Source organism: Athene noctua, chromosome 7 (assembly GCF_965140245.1).
Source record: "Athene noctua chromosome 7, bAthNoc1.hap1.1, whole genome shotgun sequence".
Taxonomy (NCBI): domain Eukaryota; kingdom Metazoa; phylum Chordata; class Aves; order Strigiformes; family Strigidae; genus Athene; species Athene noctua.
In genome coordinates this window covers 35,337,499-35,355,648 of record NC_134043.1, presented here as the reverse complement: position 1 = coordinate 35,355,648, position 18,150 = coordinate 35,337,499, and the positions used below count along the sequence as shown (strand labels likewise).

Sequence of the window (18,150 nt, the reverse complement as noted above, 5' to 3'; positions counted from 1 at the left end):
ACAGAAATACAAGATCATGAAAGTGTAACTGTAGTAACTGCATATGGCAATGCCACATTTAAATACCTACAGCTCTCTGGCATTCCTTTGAAAATTAGCATCTCATGTCCTTAGTACAATAAACTTTGCCAGGCTGTGTTGAAAGCAACTTCTAACCACATCTAAAAAAATTTGACATATTGGTGTTTTCTAAACCTGCAGCAAGTAAGAAAAGCATCAAACCAGTTGAGAACATATCTTTAATAAATTCTTTTAAAAAAATAGTCATGAATTGTTTCTCTATAATATTTATTTCCAATTTTCAAGCAGCATTTGGATTTAAATTAAAAAAAGTCTCTAGGAGGTGAACATACGATAACGAAAAGTCATTATACAAAAGCTTTGCACAAAACATACTGAAATTACAGATCAAAATTAAGCAAGAGAAATATGATCCCAAACAAAATGTTCCATTTACTGAATAATTTCCGTGGAGTTGTGCTTGTCAACTTCTGGAATATCTGTCAAGTGATGAAAAAAAGGGCGACCATGAACACAGCCTTTATTTTCCTTTCCAAGCTGTTGCTTCATCCTGTAAATTGTGTTTTCTACATCTTCTTCTGACAAATGTAAGGGCAGCTGCCGAGCTAAACGTACTGCTTCTCCCTGTGGAAAGGAAAAACAAAAACAAACCTCCAATAGTTTTAAAGTACCACTTTTTAACACATTAAGGGGGCTACCAGAAAGCAGGAGTTAAGCACTCGACTGTTTAAAGGTTACTCTTCTCTTTTCTGCTGATCAGTATTTTGAAATCCAGAAACCCAAATGTAACTCTTATCTTATTGGTCATTTCATAACACTTCTACAGTAGTCACACACAGTCTCCTGGTCATGTTTGCACTCTTTTTCTTTTAAGGTCCACTTTTGAAGATGCTTTTTGTTTCTGATTATCTTATTTCCTATTGGCACCACTATCTGCTGAAGATGTTTACCAGTTCACAAGAAACATTCTAACCACAAACTTCAGAACTAACACAAACAAAGTCAACAGTCATCAAAACAAAGTTTTAAAAATACTATAGTGACATTTTAGATTAATGTTGTATTAACATTAACATTACAACCAGTTACCTCACAATACTAGAAAGCAGAAATGACTGCTAAACACAATTACTGAAGCACCCATCCTCAAAGAATCAAGCAACTCCAAAAAGAAGTTGTCAGGTTTTTTGTTTCCTCCTCAAAGATGGCCTTGTCCTGCTACTGACTTCTCTTCTGTACTGTAGTAATGTTGCCTAGACAGAAATGGATGTAGCATAGAATCTCCCTTCACACTGTACAAACCTGAAGCAGTGTTCATAAACATTTTAATCTGAATCTTCTCATTCTGTGTGTCTGGGATTTTTTTCCCACTCTTCCAAGTGGAAAAGAGGTCACTGTGGACTATTCCCTCCCTAGGAAGGCTGCTTCTTTAACCATTACCCTATTCTTTCTTCTGGGTCTAGCAAAAGACCCAGACACGTTTATATTTGTATGTATATTTATCTCTATGTATAATCAACTCCATCCCACTCAATCTGACTGTTGAGTACTTTTAAGTAGAGCAAATAAAGCTTCTGCTTCCAAACCAAGTTACAAAGCATTCTTGTCTCAACACTTAACTCATCCCTTCTTTAAGCTTCTTTCACGAGTACACAAGAATGGTTCAGTAGTACACAACAGAATCACTCACTCCAAAGGCAGCTGTAAACTTACTGCTCCAAAAAGACAGGGAAAGATTTGTGTAATAAATGTTTAAAAGATAAACCACATATTATGTGTAAATGCCTAGGTCCCACTTTGAAGTAGCCCAATTCAGGAAAGCATGTTAGCAAATGCTTAAGGAGAGACTTAACATGTATTTGGGTAACCTATTTGAACAGAGATCTTAAGAACTGGGATTAAATACAGCATTAGTGAAACATCTAGACAAGAAGTGATAGAAAACTACTATTGTTAGTTACTCCAGCTTTAACTTGTCCCATGTATATTAGTTGTCTCTCATTCATGTCCATTACTGTTTCTAGATGGACAATTTTATCTATTTGCATATCAAATATTAACAAGAGTCATTCCAGTTCCAACTGTTGCAAAAGTAACTTCTGTAGGAAAATAAAGATTCTTTTACTCAGGTACTGTATTTCTGGCAACCAATAATGCTGGCTGCTTGTGAAAAACACAGTTTTCTCTCTGTCAGTGCGCTGCAGAACTTTGTTGCTACTGCCTTGAACAGAGTGGACTTACAAGATTGTTGGTTGTCAGTTATGTGCTTACTTTAACTGCAGAAGTTATTGTTGTTAACTAAATACAAGCATTTGCAGAGGCATATGGGGTTCACCCTATGTGAGACTTCATTTTTTTACTTCAATGTCTTAATTCCAGCGACAGCTTGCTTTTCTGGCAAAAGTTTCCATTTGTCTATCTCTGAGCTTTCTTTGAATGAATCATAGGAATTTTTTTTCTTTAAGTGGAAATGGTGTGCCTTCTGATTTACATGAGAATAAGCTTCAATTAATGCCTGTTTTTCATAACTATTACCTTAAATAATTTTATAGCTTCTTCATAGATTTATTTATAAAGGATTTAAATCTTGATGAGTGTTCTGGATTTGACTGCCTTCTAGACTTTGTAAGGCAATTTTATGGCAGTTCTGTATTCTAACATGGAGAAACGCCTTTCAAGTCTGAAAACTGCCTGTATAGAAACACTTTGTGAACATCAGCTTTCAGCATGTATTATATCACATTGGACAACTGGTTTTGGATACGTCTGATTGGAGTATTTTGGTAAGCAATGCAGAAACCATACATTTCAGAGAGGATATGACATTCTTCTCAAAAGAAACTTCTGTTTAGAACAGAACTACATTAATTAAAACAGAAAGCTGAACAAAGATTTTCAAGCTGCTTAAGAATTTATTGTAAGCTTAGCTGACAATACTTAAAAGCAAACTTCTGTCTTACCTCCAAATAATTGATTACTTTGAGAGGCCTACATTCATATACTTCCTTTGCATCTTCATTAACTACTGCATTCAGAACTTCTTTCAAATCAGAAATACCATAATATGGCAGACAATTTGCCATTCCTTCTATTTCCATATGACTTTCTGTAGCTGAAGCACCTGAAAATACGAAAAAACCCCAGTAACTTATACACCGCTTTGATTTCTGTTCTGGAGCAATTCAGAGAAAATTAAACATGTAAAATCACTTAAATTAGTCTCACAAATTCAATACAGTTAGGAAAGTTTTTTTGCTCCTCCCTTGGAGTGAAAAGCATTTATTCTTCCAATGTTTCATTATGATTATGTGTGCCTAGTCACATCACAAATGTCTCAGCTTATTTTAATTCAAATCTTAGCTGGCACAGCTTAAATGCTTAAAACATTGTGTACCATTCCCAGTCTTGAGCACAGCTTTAATTAAAGCTTCTATGGCTTTAATCAAACATACATGAAATTAAAGTAGAAGTTAGTAATAAAATACAGTTTAGTTTGAAAAAAATTAAAACAGAGGGCACTATTTCCTATGTAATTGGTTTAAACGTCTGTAGAGTTCAAATGTTACCATAACAAATTCAGCTTCTACTGAAATAAAAAGCATTTTTTTCTCCTAACACGGCAGAGGAGGAACTCAAGCCCATGAAACTAAGGGCTCTGTGACAGACTTCATACTATCATTCATATGACACCACTGCTGCAGCAGGTACCACTCTGATAAGGAAGGACAAATAAAACATTTAAACAACCTTCCAAACAAATCCCTATTCAATCTTTGAGGTGTAAGAGATTTCACTTCTTATTCACACACACTACTTTCAAAAAATTTGAATGAAGCTGCTACTGTACAGCTAACTTTTCTTCCACTGCTGGTCAGAAGCAAGCTCTCTAGGGGCCAGGCTCACATGCTCTTGTGCAGTCCTTCAGACCTGCTTCTCTCATTCATGTTGGACACACAGAAATCTCAGCCCAGCCTGCATGGTACCTTTAGTTCTTAGACTTGTAGTGGAGGAAAAGGGAAGAGCTTCACAAGGAGAGCATGGAAGAATGCAATTCATAATGAAAGTAAATCCACTCTTGTGTAATGGCCCCAGGTAGGATAAATTACATTCAGCCTGAGCCATGGTTTCTGCAAAGTCCAAAAAGCTAGAGAGAAATAGATTGCTACAAAGTGGATTAAACTACAAACTGTGATAAGGGATCATTTATCAGTTCCTAATCTAAACAACATGAAAGATTTCAGAAGTGAGAGGAAAACATATATGCAATATAAGTCACAACAATGTACTTTCATTTGCTAGTAGAATGAAGCTGTTAACCATGACCAGGGATTGTTTATGTAACAGTCATTAAATAAAAGCACAGATGAACAGGACGACTGCAGGTTGAAAATTTTTCTAAATATGTGTGTGTCACCAGATGAATAATGCTGTTGGCCTTTTTAAGCTTCATGGCAAGAGATACTTTGACCAGAGTGGGAATTTGATATAGGGAACACCCCCTACCCCAAAAAGTCACATAACCTCCTTCAGCTACACATTTAACACTGCTATAAATTTGAAACTTTATTTCCTTTTTCACACCGCATTGCCTTCCTTCTCTTTTTCAAGCTGTCTTTCCCTAATCATGGCCAGCAAAAACAGACATATTTTTTATGTACTGCTGTAAGCCTGTGATCAGATTCAGCTTAAAGCAGAATGTTAAACTATCTGAAAGTTCGCCAGTTATTAAAGGTGAGATAAGATGATGCACTATGCCAATATTTCCCCATGGGAAAGGCTGCCAGTAAGAGACAGGAGCAAAAGATGAAGTCTGTTTTTAATCTCCTTCAGCTCTTTTAATTTTTTTCTCAATTCTGCTGTAATGAAAGACTAGATTTGAGTAACTGTTCCAGCTCATTTGATGCTGCTGCTTTCTCTCTAAAGTGAAAACTTAGTCTGTTTGACAACCTTTCAATAATTACCTCTCTATATGCTACCAAAAACAGGACACAAAATTTTGTTGAAGTTCCAAGTGTTAAGATTTCCAGTTAAAAAACTTGTATTTCCAGTTCTATCCTCTTAAAATTTCATGACAGTCAGATTCTGGATTTGCAAAATGTGTCTTTTTTTTTTTTCCCCCCCAATCCAGTAAACCAATCATACATGCTTGCTAATGAGACTGCTAATGCCTGAAACTCTTTGGTTTTACCAACAGCAACCTGTCTGCAAATTTTGACAGCCAAATTTGACTTCACCATACTGCTCATTAATTTGAAAGTCAAAGGGGGCTTTAAAGAGTCCAACATAAGAACAAACAATACAAATCCTGGCTAAGAGAAGTTTTCTTCTTTGGGATTTCTGTTTGTCATTCTTCTTTTGTGCTTACATTCCTTAGATTGCAAAGTAGCCCACACTGCATGCTGATTAACATATATTTATCTGCAAGTTTTTCCAGGAATTCCAATATTGGCAACATTTGATGATATAAGCAGATGTCTGAGCCTCAGTGTACTTGTAAATTTTTGACAAAATATACGTTAAGATTTCTGAGTATTCAAACAGCAGTCTTCAAGCAGTTTCCATGGTAGTTTCTACAAAATGCTTTGCAACTTCCAAGGAAAATATTTCCGTGAACAAATAAACTAGCTTTCAATTGCCTAAAAATGTGGATTTCTCATTGCTACAAATTTCCCCTTTCTCTTTCCAAACAAAGCATTCACAATCATCTTTGGATAATTCCTTCTTGATGGCCAGGAAAAACTGTTCTCTTCCAGCTGCCACCTAGATTAGGTGACACTATTAAGACTGTATATCTTCCAGTCTATGGTCAAAATCAAACTGAAATTAAGTAGCAGCATGATTTTCCACTGGTTGGTTACAAGAACTGAGGCAGCTTATATTGCCAAGGAAGATGGGTTATTTACCTATTACTGCTCTTTGAGGCCCTGTAAGCACATTCTTTGTATATATGCATTTGGGTAAACATATTCTATCAGGCAGACGATTCTACCCTGAAAGTCTGCCTTAGAAGCATGGCCCAAAGCCCATTATTGTTACAAAAACAGGTTAGATGTGTTCCTTGCTCTCAGATCCTTTCCAGCCAAGAATTTGCATCTCTCTAGCACTTTCACAAAGGCAGATGTGCAGTGAAGGTATATATAACAAACACAGCGTAAGAAGAACTGGACAGAAAGTAATCCATCTTACTTCTTGAAATGCTTCTCTATGTGCAGGGGTCATTGCAAGCTATACCTAGTAAACAAATGCCCGGCAGATCCCAGAATACCGAGTTAAGTAAAAGCAAACAGACTGCTCTCCCAAAGGTAGCATCACTTGAATCCTCAGTAAGGCCAGAATATGAGGGGGCGGGAGGGCAGTGGAAGACAGACTGGAGTTCAGCGTCACAGCTTTGCAAATCACAACAACTGGCATGTTCCACAAAGAAACCATTGATTTTGCCTAACTGACATACTTACAGCAAGAAGTTTTTTCTGAGCTATTTCACAACATGTTTTTCACTGTCAGCTATCCAGAGAAAAATCCAGCTGAAAACTCCTTAAGACTGCTGAGCAATCAATATAATGGGAAACAAGGAGACATTACAAAGATCTTAAGTCTACCAAAACAAGAAGACAGGGCACGTCCAAGATCTAGGATATTTGGAACAACTTTGGCTACAGAGTCTTTGAACAATAAGGAGCAAAGGTAAATTACATTCCTGTCTTACAACAAGAGAACAACATTCAAAGGACAGAGTTATCCTCAAATGAAACAATAGGCAAGTAAGGCCTGAAACTCTCACACTCTTGTAAAAGTAACTGTTGAAAGGGTGCATTTGTGAAAAAGGAAAGCATTGCCAGAAGTTCTAACAGTTTTCTTACCAGAATGACAAAACAAGAACAAAACTCAGTAGTCCTTGTTAGGAAGAAAAGGCCTAATTACACCTTTCAAAAACCTACTAGGAGTAGTGCATCTGGTGTCACATGGTGCCAAGGGGTTCAGAGTGAGGCATGCCCATGCTATGCCTGTGAGAAAGACTCCTGGGAGATTATTAGAATAATTAAAGTTCAGAACCACCCCACTAGCTAAAAGGTCTTGGCCTTTAAAGAGTGTAGTTATATTTCTACGAATTCCAAGTACTGTGAGGGAGTAAGATTCAATTTCTAAGTATTAATCCCAAGACCTGCCAAATTTAGTGAAAAACTAATGATTTTTTTTTTTTTTTTATCCTATGAGCGTTGTCCCTTACAGACCAAGTCATCCAAATAAGGAAAAAACAATACTATGTGATTGGTTTTTTTAAGTAAAAAACTATCAGAATCAAAATCTTTATAAAAAGTTTCTCTGTGCCATAAGTTGCCAAAAGGTAGGAATTTAAATTTAACAAAGACCAGCTGAGATGCAAGTCTAACACAACAAGGGAATTACCAAAGTCACCTTTCAAATTAAGGCAGCTGTTCAGATTTTCTTGTTATTAAATAATCAGTCCTGTAAAACACCCCCCCACCAAGAGCAAATAAAGAATGAATCTATGGTCCTATATTCAAGTCACTATACTTATCTAGGAAACAGTCCTAGTGAGATGCTCAATACCAAAGCAAGAGGTCTTGCATTCCAAATTAATATCTGAATATTATGGGTAGACTTAATATATGACAATGGACAGCAATACTTAAGGTCCTTCTCACCTCCTCTGGACAAATATGTGTGGAGATTTCAACAAATAATCAATGCCACCTACTAGATTGACAGTCCTTTTCAGAGATCACCATAGGTCAATGAAAGCCTCTTCTGCAGACAAAACCACCAAACATTGAACTGGAGCATTGTTTTGGAAGGTATCTTAGAGCTATTGATGCCATCACAGACTTATCCACATGGATCAACAGAAAGTCTTGGGTTTTTTTCAAGAAGAAATTACTAGAAATACCACTTTCACATTCAAATTCAAAGCTAAAGAAATGGAACCTTTGCTTGTGACATAAAAGATGATATTTCTGTTAGAAAAAGGAAATTTTCTACTCCAGAAAATAAAACTCTTAACCCAGGATGAAAAAGGAAGCCATATACTAGTGGCTATTAATAAGAAATCAACCAGCAGTCAGAAAGGGACATCTAATATGACCATGTCAGGGTTGAAGTTCCAAAGGGAAGTATAGACCTTCAAATATACTACAGTGGACCCTCACAGTAAGAAAGAGTCGATAGTTCAGTTGAGAAACAGCAAACTAGGACTGATCCAATTTTACCCCAAAAGATGGGAAAAAATGAGTTATAAAGGTACATGCACAGCAAATGTGGTTCAGGTGTGCTCCTATAGATGCTGCTAAGGTGAAACTCTTCAGCTACCATGGGTTAAATGCACATTTGCATTCTGGACACCTCTCCGGAGCAAGCTGTGACTTTATCATTCACCATGCAAAGTAGCAACTCCTGTCTAAAAAATGATATATCCTGAAGACACAAAACTTTTGAGGCAACTTCTAGTTCAACATCTGAATGTCCCCCTTTGAGGCTATTCCTGAGTTTCCAAACCCCACAAAAATAGACACTGGATTCAGACAGCAAACAAAAAAAAATGCTTCTATAAGGATAGTGAAGAATGTTTTATTAGACAAACTTGTTCTCTCAAAGTTGAGAAATCCTGTAGAATACTCAGGTATAAGTGGGACAAATGACTCCTGGTCTGCAGGTCACTTTCCGTAAAGATTATACAAGAATCTAGAAATTAAAGAACCTCAAAGTGCATAGTAAAATTCCCAGAGAAAGACATGTATTAATTATTAATACCTGTGTTTGTAAAAATCGGCTTTAATAAGTATTTGTAAGAAGATAGTAGCATATTTGTAGAAGACAGCGTATTTCAGGGATGAGTTTAAGGAAAAAAGAAAAAGGAGGGACTGATGAAGTATTAAGTAAAAATCCTTGGGTCAGCTGGAAAAAAGGCTGGGAGAAATTCCATTCATTTGTTTGCTGGTATTTCTACTTTCAAATGCAATGGTATGCTCTTTTAATAACAGAAGCTGTAACTGCTATAATGTCATCAGCAGAAGCTTATAAACATGACTGACAAGCCTCAGATGTTATTAATGTTGTAGTTAAAATATAAGACTGGGACAAAGAACTGAATTAGATTCCCATTCTTCATATGGGCTAGCTGTATGGTACTGATCAAGTCCATGACCACAGTTCACTGACCTGTATAGTGCATATAAAGTATGTTTACTTTCACTAACTGTAAACCAAATGAGAAGAGTTTCCTCACAAGATTTCATTTCCTTAATTTTACATACTTAGGAACATAGGATTGGAAGACGGTTACTACTTCCCAGTTACTGTGTTGTTATATTGCACAAACCTGCTCTTAAACTAACCAAGCTACCTTAAAACTAGTTTCCCATCTCCAGTACCACAAGACTGGTCAACAACTCTTCTCTGTTGTTACCTAGACACTGTTTCAAATTTTCACATTCAATTTATTCACATTCTGTTTATATTAATTAGATTTTGAGCAAACTGACAGTATCAGGAGGTGAAGGGGGGGGGGGAAAAAAGTATGTGAGCAAAAAGGCTAAGCAACAATCCCTTTCTCCCATACTTGTCTAGAGGCATATCATAGACCTCAGTTTTTCATCTGCTGGACTGAATAAACCTTTTAAAAGCTGCCTCTTGCAATACACATTTTATTTCCCTAATTATTCAATCTAAGATTATTACTATGAACACCTCTTCTACAAAGTTTTTGCTACGTATGTAGGGATTTAGCCAGTGTAAAATAAATTTTCTTGGTTTTGCTGTGCATGATTCAGTAAAGAAAACAGCTTAGACTCTGTTCTTCCCATGAGGTAGCCTCTGAGTGGAGTTGCTCTACATCCCTTTTTTGTACCTAACCTTAAAAGATCCCATATGTTACAGTAGATCTGTCATCACTGTACATATGTGGGGATCTGTAACACATGAAGCTATAGCATTTCTAACAGCTCTTATAGTGAAACTTTTCTCTGAGCTGTCAGCTAGGTACTACCCCCAAAGACGTTTGCTTTTCTTGGAATTCTGCTAGAGAAATCCTGATCTGCAGAACCAATGCTGAGTGGGTTGCCCCTGGGTTTCCAACAGCATCCCTATAAATTTTTCTTCAGAAAAATATAGAACCATTTGATCTCTCTTGCTAACATATGAGGATCTTAAATGAAACAGGTTTATTCTGTGATCAGCATAGAGGCATTAAAAGTAGGCTGTCTCAAAAAAAAAGTTCAAACTGAACTCTATCTAAAGTTGCGACGGTGATCCTGTCACCCTCTCTTTACTGGCCCCTTTGGGCTCTGTTAAAACTCTGATGTGAAAGTAAGTCAATAACCAGAACCAGGTTCTTACTGGACCTCCTCAACAGTGGAGGAGTAGTCAGCTAAAGCACGTACTCGCAGAAGCTTCTGCAATACCACCTTGGAAGAAGCTGCCAGGACTAAGAAATTCTCATCAGTTTAATCTAAATTCTGTCAGAATGGCAATTAAGGATATTGACATCTAGCATTTTGAGAAAAGAAGAAAAAACAAAAGCCAGGGAAATGTGAATTTCAGAGCATTTTTTTAAATACTAGTAACATTTTCTGTTCAGTTATCAGTTTCCATTACTCAGTGTTCTATGTAGGAGATTACACTCTTGGCCAAGTAATAAAATCCCAGTGTTAAGGAAAGCAGGATGTTAGTGCTTTAAACGTGGAATAACATGATCTACATTAACAATAATTTAAATCGTTAAATCAGCAGAAACAAGCCCCGGTATGACTAAAATATTTTAAAACTATCATACCTTCTATCACTTTTATCTGGAATCCATTTGCTACAAGCCTTGGATCTGAGAAATAACCTGATCCATTGAAACTCTGGTAATCCTTTCGCATTTTATAAAGAGCGGCCATATACTGAGCTCCACCAATAAGACTGAAAAAAAAAAAAAATCCCCAAAGTGTTAAAACCAAAATCCTTAATGTGGAAATTAAAACTGTGAGAAAAATACAGGAAAAAGTAGTAGGCAATGAGGAGTGATCAAGATTTTAAAAAATATTCTGAAAAAGCAATTTGTTTAAAGAAACATATCTTAAAGAGTGACTGAGTTTAGGTATATAATAATAATTATATCAGCCATTCCCTAATCCATGGGAGAATGTTAGCTAGAATGAAGTTGTGAAAATGTGGAACATATAATTTTCCTCCGGTGGAAGAAATTTACTGCCTTACCAATGAAACTGGTCAAAAGTCATACTTATTTCAACTGGAATATGACCAGGCCTGCTCATTACTATAAGGTAAAAGTAAACAAAACATAAATATCTGTTCTTACAGATAGATGAATGTACAAATAATCACAGAATTAGCAAACAGGCCCTTACCAGAGTTTACTGTAAATAATTATCAAAAGATACTTGAAATAACATACAAATTTTTGCTCAATTGTACTATACCTGTCGGTTAACACAATTGGCTGGTCCAGTTTCTCTACTGGAAGCTTATGATTCATCAGTAGTCTTTTATGTAGCAGGGCTTCTTCCAATCTATAGGGATTCAGCAACATTAGCTTTTTTTCAGTAGCAAATATCCAGACATCAGGAAAACTCTGACGACGGATCAGGAAAAGCTCATGTTCATCCGAGTCATTTTTCTCATGTCTCTGAAGCTGATGTCTACAGGAACTCAGAGAAAAAGGCACTGTCACAATTTTTGTAGGCTGTTCAGGTTTCCGCTTCTTTTCAGTTTGAGCATGAAATATCTTGTCAAGCTTCTGCTGGTCGGATAGGGAAGTTTTCAGTTTGGGTTTCTGTTTTTCTGCCTCCTTTGTTGGCCGGTGCACTGTCTGTCCCATAGCTTTCTTGACCTCTTTGTTGTACCGTTCCACGTCTTTAGCAGCTTTTATTTCATAACTTAAAAAACAAATCAGTAGCATAATCAGACAAAAATCCAAATCCCAACTCTGAACTTACTAAAACAAAAGGCAAGGTAACCATTTCAACAGACAAGAACAACTCCCATGGCTCATTCAAGTAGCCACATCAATATGCTTTCCACAATGATAGAGGTGGAAGGACATTGGAGATTGTGCCCGTATTACATTACCCTTTGAAGATGATAAGTTGGAAATTTTCCTTCATCATGACAGCCAGCAAAACTTGAATTACTGAAGGGGGAGGAGTAGACTGCATCATACAAAGAGCTACAGCAAGTTATTTTTGACCTCAGTCCCAAAGACTGTATTTAAGCCTAATTTGCAGTCAGATACACAGTTTTGGAAGGAGTTTTGTCACAGGCACATCCAGCCCAATTCACAAACCCATTTAAGTTTCCAGAGCTCTACATACTTCAAGGTGAGGGGGGGTGTCCATGTGGTTAGGTAAGAATTTGGAGTCTAAATAACTTCATGAGACTCAGGCTTCACTTAAAGAACTACATTTGATTTCAAACGGCCTATAATTAGTCTCATAAATAAAAAGTGTGAGGATACAGAATAGATACGATTATCACAGAATTCTGTAACTAATAAACTTAGAGATTTTTTCAAAAAGTAGTCAACTACTACTAGATGCTGTCTGAATGGATAAAACATTACTACATAATAAATCTCTACAAAATGAATGGATTCTTGATGAGTTTACTAATGTGAAGAAGATAGCTAAACATTTATAGATGCCAGGTTGCCTACTGCATATGAATCTTACTTTTTTGAAGGCCAAAGGAGTGATTTGCTGAACTCCCTCTTTTTGCCCTTATTTGATATTCTGAACTGTAGCACGTAATTCAAACCAGTCCAGTCTTCAATAAGAAAAAGTAGTACTATCATATGTAAGTATTGGAAATAAATATTTTAGCTGGTCATATTTATTTATTGCTACTTGCTGGAACAGTTTGATTCAATTATGTGTATGCATGCTGGAAAATTAAGGTCAACAAAAGGGTCACCATTTGCAATTAATTATGATGTGCTAGCGTTCACATATGGTACCAATATTTAGTTAACTAAAAAAGTCAGCTTAAATAGTTTCTTGCAATAAATCATGTCCTAGAAAATATGGAGTAAACGTTAAGATAAAAAACATCTGCTCCTTTTAAAATGAATGGATGAAATCACTTGAACAGAAACTTTTTAAACTCAAATACATTTATAGCTTTGACCAGATCAATACTTTGTTTTGAACACCCCCAACTGTAACGCGGAAGAGTATTTAACTATAAGAGAACTGAGCTTTCGGTGATACCCTGATAATCCAAAACAAAAGCAACTCCAAAGAAAGTCCAACTTGCCTGTCATTTTAGGCTACCATCAGAAAACTCTAGTCTTAAAAGCTTTGATTATGAGAGTCTTGCAAATTCATATACATCACTATCAGTGATTTGCTCAGAATCAAAGAAAACAGCAAGTTTACAAACTATGAGGGAACATCTTTGCCTTTTCAAAAAACCTTCCACGGAGGCAAGTATAATCAACAAGTGCTACAAGAACAGTTTCTCTTCTGCTTTGTGAATTAAGAGTGTAGATTCAGGATCCTTTCCTGAAGCTACAAAACCTAAAGCCAAGGAAATGTGCAAAACTGGGTGTAAGGAAGGAGTGGAAGACTCGAATCTGGAAGTCTAGTTTCAAAGGCAGCTTTGGTTTAACTAGACAAATGGATCCACAATTTATTATTTTTCCCCCTGCATCTTAAACCCGAATTAAATACTTAGCATGTAACAAAAATCTTTTGATAAAAGGTCTCTCAGACCTTACAAGAAAAATAATCTGAATTTGACTATTTGGAGTAAACTCTGACGGGAAATGGCCATTTGTGTAGAATCATATGTGTCCAGAATAGAGGTGCATCACATTCTGAACGTTAACACTTCTCAGCATCAGCCTCTTCATCTAAAGAAACGAAATCAACTCAAATTATCACCATGAGTATGTATTACATTCTACTTCTGTGTTTCCCTGCTTTGTGAAGAGGAAAATTAAAAAAGCTTTTAATAGCCCCTACCAGCTTTTCAGTTTGTTTCTAAAATGCACAGGTTTCAGGTGATTAGCACTGCTTCCTAGGAGTGGACAATACAGACTGACAGTTATGACTGAAGTGATGCTGGGGACAAGCATCAGTATGGGAGGACTGATACCAATTATTAATATCATTATTCATGATTAATATCTAGCAGTATAGGAATGGAGCTGGCTAGAGATACGAAGGATGACCAGTGACCAGACGGTACCACCAAATGACCACATTAACTAAAAGGTTAAAAGACAGAAAAAAAGATTTTTTCTGGAATTCCTAAGCAAGCATACTTATCCCAAAGTGAAAGAGGTGCAAATAATGCATACACCCACACACAAGCCATGAGATAGCACAGAAAGTTTATCAGGCAATAAAAAGCTACCATACATGAGCTTGTTACTACTACCCACTAATGACTGCCTATGTGCATGCTCTTGTCAGCTATGCACTCATGTCAGCACAGGCCATGCTACCTGAAATGATGTTTCTCCCAAGGTACAAATATGCTCATGAAGAATTATTATAGAATACTGACAAGGTAATTTGTTAGTCCCATGATAATGTGCGTGTAGTTCTGAACCTTTCCTACACCTTCAGGGTAACTACTGCTGCCACTGCCATGGCCCTTGGAGGGATTTCTCCCACTCCTACCTATGCCTGATATACAAGAAATATTAAGGCCAGAAACGTACGTAAGCTGTATTAAGTAAGAGCAGAATGAGAGCAAGAAATTAAATCCTGGCTTTGCAAAGCAGGAGGATACGCAACGCTGCCAACATGGACATGCATGGAAGCTTTCCTCTTCTATTATAACCTAAAGACCATAACATTTTACATTCCGGTTGAGTAATAAATGCTGGCTTGTTTTGAAAAGGCTATCCTATGTCACTATGAGACATCTGTTGGTTGTACTGCTCCCAAAAGGGATTTAAACTCATTTAGACCTGCTGGAGAAGCCACAGAGAGAAACAGATATGCTGAAGCCAAGCACACCCATTGTAATATAAACACATAACTTTATCACAGAAGGATGGATGACTAGAGAGAGCCCAGTAAAAGTGGTGTCTTGCCAGCAAGGTTGCAGGAAGCTGGAGGTATAGTGTGCTCAGCAGAACTGTGGCACTTTGGCTGCCCTGTTGTATATACATTTGTTGTTACCTCTAGGTGGCCCAATTTATCCAGAGTATCTGGTAGTCAAGACTTATGTTCTCTGCCAGACATACAACAGTTCTGGATTGTTGCCTTGGAGGAAAAGATGTCTGTGTATCTCTTCCTCTTTGTTATTTTCTGAGGCAATTTTAAAAGATTAAAAGCAGAAAAGAGATACACCAAAGCTGAAATGTATGGACACAACCAGTGGTAAACTTTTTATTCACTTCAACATCCACTGGATCATACTGCATTCAATCCCACATAAAAGGAAAACTTCATTACGTCATTAGCTCAGGTCTCCTTCCTGAACTAATACAAAGTTAATCTGCAGGCACACTCTTAAACATAACAGTTGTACCAGGAAAGCAACCATGAAATCTCAAAAGCTAAAGCAGAGCAAATTAAAATTTTCTGAAGCAGCTGGCAGAACCTTTTGTTTCAGTTCATTAAAAGCATAATTATAATTGGAGTAGATTTCTACTATTACATTAATATTTCTGCTAATGCAGATAGACAAAACACTTTCTCACATGTATGGTTTTGTGATCATGGCATGTTGCTTGCTTAGTGAGCTTTAAATTAATTAAATTGGAAGCTAGATTAAAAGGTTTTACTTAATTCAGATATAGCTGGTATTCAGAACAATGCAGATGTTTTCAAACAAAGCTAAGTAGTCAAGGAAAAAAACTGGTACCTTACCAGTAATTCATAGGTATAGCTTCTCTTTCTTACCGTTCTCCTAATCAAATCTCCCATTAGTGTTAAAATTATGCTGTTCTGCCTAGTATAGTTTCCTTTTCAGTGGCCTTTCTTAATCCCCTCTCCTTGCTTCGTAACATGAAGAAAACACATTTTCACTACACTGCCAATGAGTTTGTTCTTCAGAACCAAAACTTCCTAAACTTTCTGCCACAAATTACAATATGCATTCAAAACACTACATGCAAAACTATTGAAGAACTTCTATTTTCCTCATCTGTGTGATGTTCTACAGTGTTTTACATTTTATAAAATGACAAACAACATGTGGAAGGTTTGGTATTTTTTTTTTCTTTAAACTGTCTTAGAATGTCTCAAAACCTGTTATTCTAATTAATCGTTTACTGTAATACAACTTCCACATAAAGAACAACACATGATGTTTTAACTTATCCAACCCCTGCCCCAAATTAATCTAAAATATTTCCCTTACTTGTAGATGGATTTAAAAAACTCAGTGATAATCAGTTTTAGAAAAATATGGACTTTAGCTATTCAGATTGCAATCTAAACAGAGATTTGGTTTTGGCTGAAACAGTTTCTGTACCATACTCTCTGAACCAGCACTGAAATAGCTGTTTAGGGGAAAAAGAAATTCCCCGTGTCATTTGATTGGGTTTTATAAATATAATTCTGAGGAAGCCTGGATTGGGATACATACTAAATTTAGAGGAATGTTGGAGTACTAAAGATCCTGAAAAAGAATTCTCACTTTGTAGAAATAAAAAAGACCTGTTCATTGGAAAAGCTCCGGAGGAATTATACGGTGCCTCATCCATCACCATGCTGATTTTCATTGACAGTGCATCAGGAATGACAACATACAGGCAGATCTTACAGAACAGGTTTGCAGGATTCAAACAGTAGATTTTCTCGCCTGTTATCTCTAAATCGCAATTCAGCAAAACTGTCCCTCCATAACTGTTGCACGTCACAGTGGCAAAATGAGTATCAGCAGTGCATATCTGCACACAACAAAATGTTACAACTCATAATACTAATGCTGATCTCGAAAAGTCAAAATTAATTTTCTGTTCTATTTTTTCATAAGTAACTGGGAAGTTACCCTTTTTTAAAATCACTACAGGTGACTCATCTCAACTAACAGACTTAGAAGCAAGTCACAGTCTGAAAACTTACTTCTTTTTTTCCTCTTCATTCAAATTCTTCCACTGCTCTTCAATTTTCAGCAGGATGTCCTCCATGCTGGCCTTTGGATTATCAGCTATCAGTTTTGGACGACATTCTTGTGTGAAAAATCCAATTGCAGACTTTGGTTTTCTTACTATTTTACTACTAATTAAGTCATAAGCTGACACCTGTCCGAATTTATCACTTATCACATTTCTTTTCTTTATGCTTTGATTTAAGATTTGTGGATCATTGCTTTGCTCACCAGTATATTCATTTTGCTTATTAATTGTTCTTCCAGCTTCAGGAATCAGAATCTTAACAGGTTCCAGATTGTCTCCTAGATGGTTTTTAAATCCACTTCCCATACTCCAATTATCAGCAGCGATTTCAGCTAAGTCTTTAGGGACTAAGACTTCCTCATTTTTTTCTATTTTGTCAATATTATCAGAACTCAAAAGATGCTCATTGGCTTTTTTAGACTGGGGGTCCATGGGAACACTGTTACTTTCAGTATCAGTTATATTCTGTCCATTCTGTTCCTCCTCACACAATAAATTTAAGGAACTGTCTGAAAAGGCATCACTCTTAGAAACCTCTTTTTTGTCCAGGCGACTATGTACATTATCACCACAAAATGTCTGATGACTTAAGCAGATCTCTGTGTTTTTTCCTGCTTGACAGTTTTGCACATCACTGCTGAATGAAAGGAATGAAGTATGAGCATGTAGATCATCATTTCCAGATGGTCCCATTTCATTAACAACCACATCTGTTTGTTCTGTTCTATGAACAAACATGTCTTCTGCAGTAACATCTGTTTTATTACTTTCACCAGGGACTGTAGCAGGTAGTGGTCCATACAGTGATTTCAACACATTTTCAACAGCAAGTAAGACAGATTCCTGAAAGAAAAAAAAAAAAACAAAAACAAAAACCCAACCAGAAAAGCCACACACACAAGCACACCTTAAAATGTTACTGACAGATATTGAGAATATAGAACAATAAGCAAAGTGATGTTATTCAGAATATTTTTTAAACAAATCTGGACACGTTATTGCACACATGCTCAAAAAGACTCTGAACTGAA

General features: G+C 36.5%; 1 protein-coding gene across 6 annotated transcripts in view; it reads right to left on the bottom strand.

Moving 5' to 3' along the window:
* Positions 1-271: 271 nt before the first annotated feature.
* PMS1 (PMS1 homolog 1, mismatch repair system component) overlaps positions 272-18,150 on the bottom strand; it is a 46,332-nt gene continuing 28,453 nt past the window's right edge. For 4 of the 6 annotated variants that reach the window (XM_074910599.1, XM_074910600.1, XM_074910601.1 and 1 more), the window contains exons 9-13: positions 17,067-17,962; positions 11,463-11,918; positions 10,811-10,941; positions 2,982-3,142; positions 272-645 (exon numbers count right to left, since the gene is read on the bottom strand). In XM_074910599.1, coding sequence (XP_074766700.1) covers positions 454-645; positions 2,982-3,142; positions 10,811-10,941; positions 11,463-11,918; positions 17,067-17,962 — 1,836 coding nt within the window. In that variant the 3' untranslated portion in view covers positions 272-453. The remainder of the gene's footprint in view (positions 646-2,981; positions 3,143-10,810; positions 10,942-11,462; positions 11,919-17,066; positions 17,963-18,150) is intronic. The other 2 variants (XM_074910602.1, XM_074910603.1) reach the window with 2 other exon arrangements.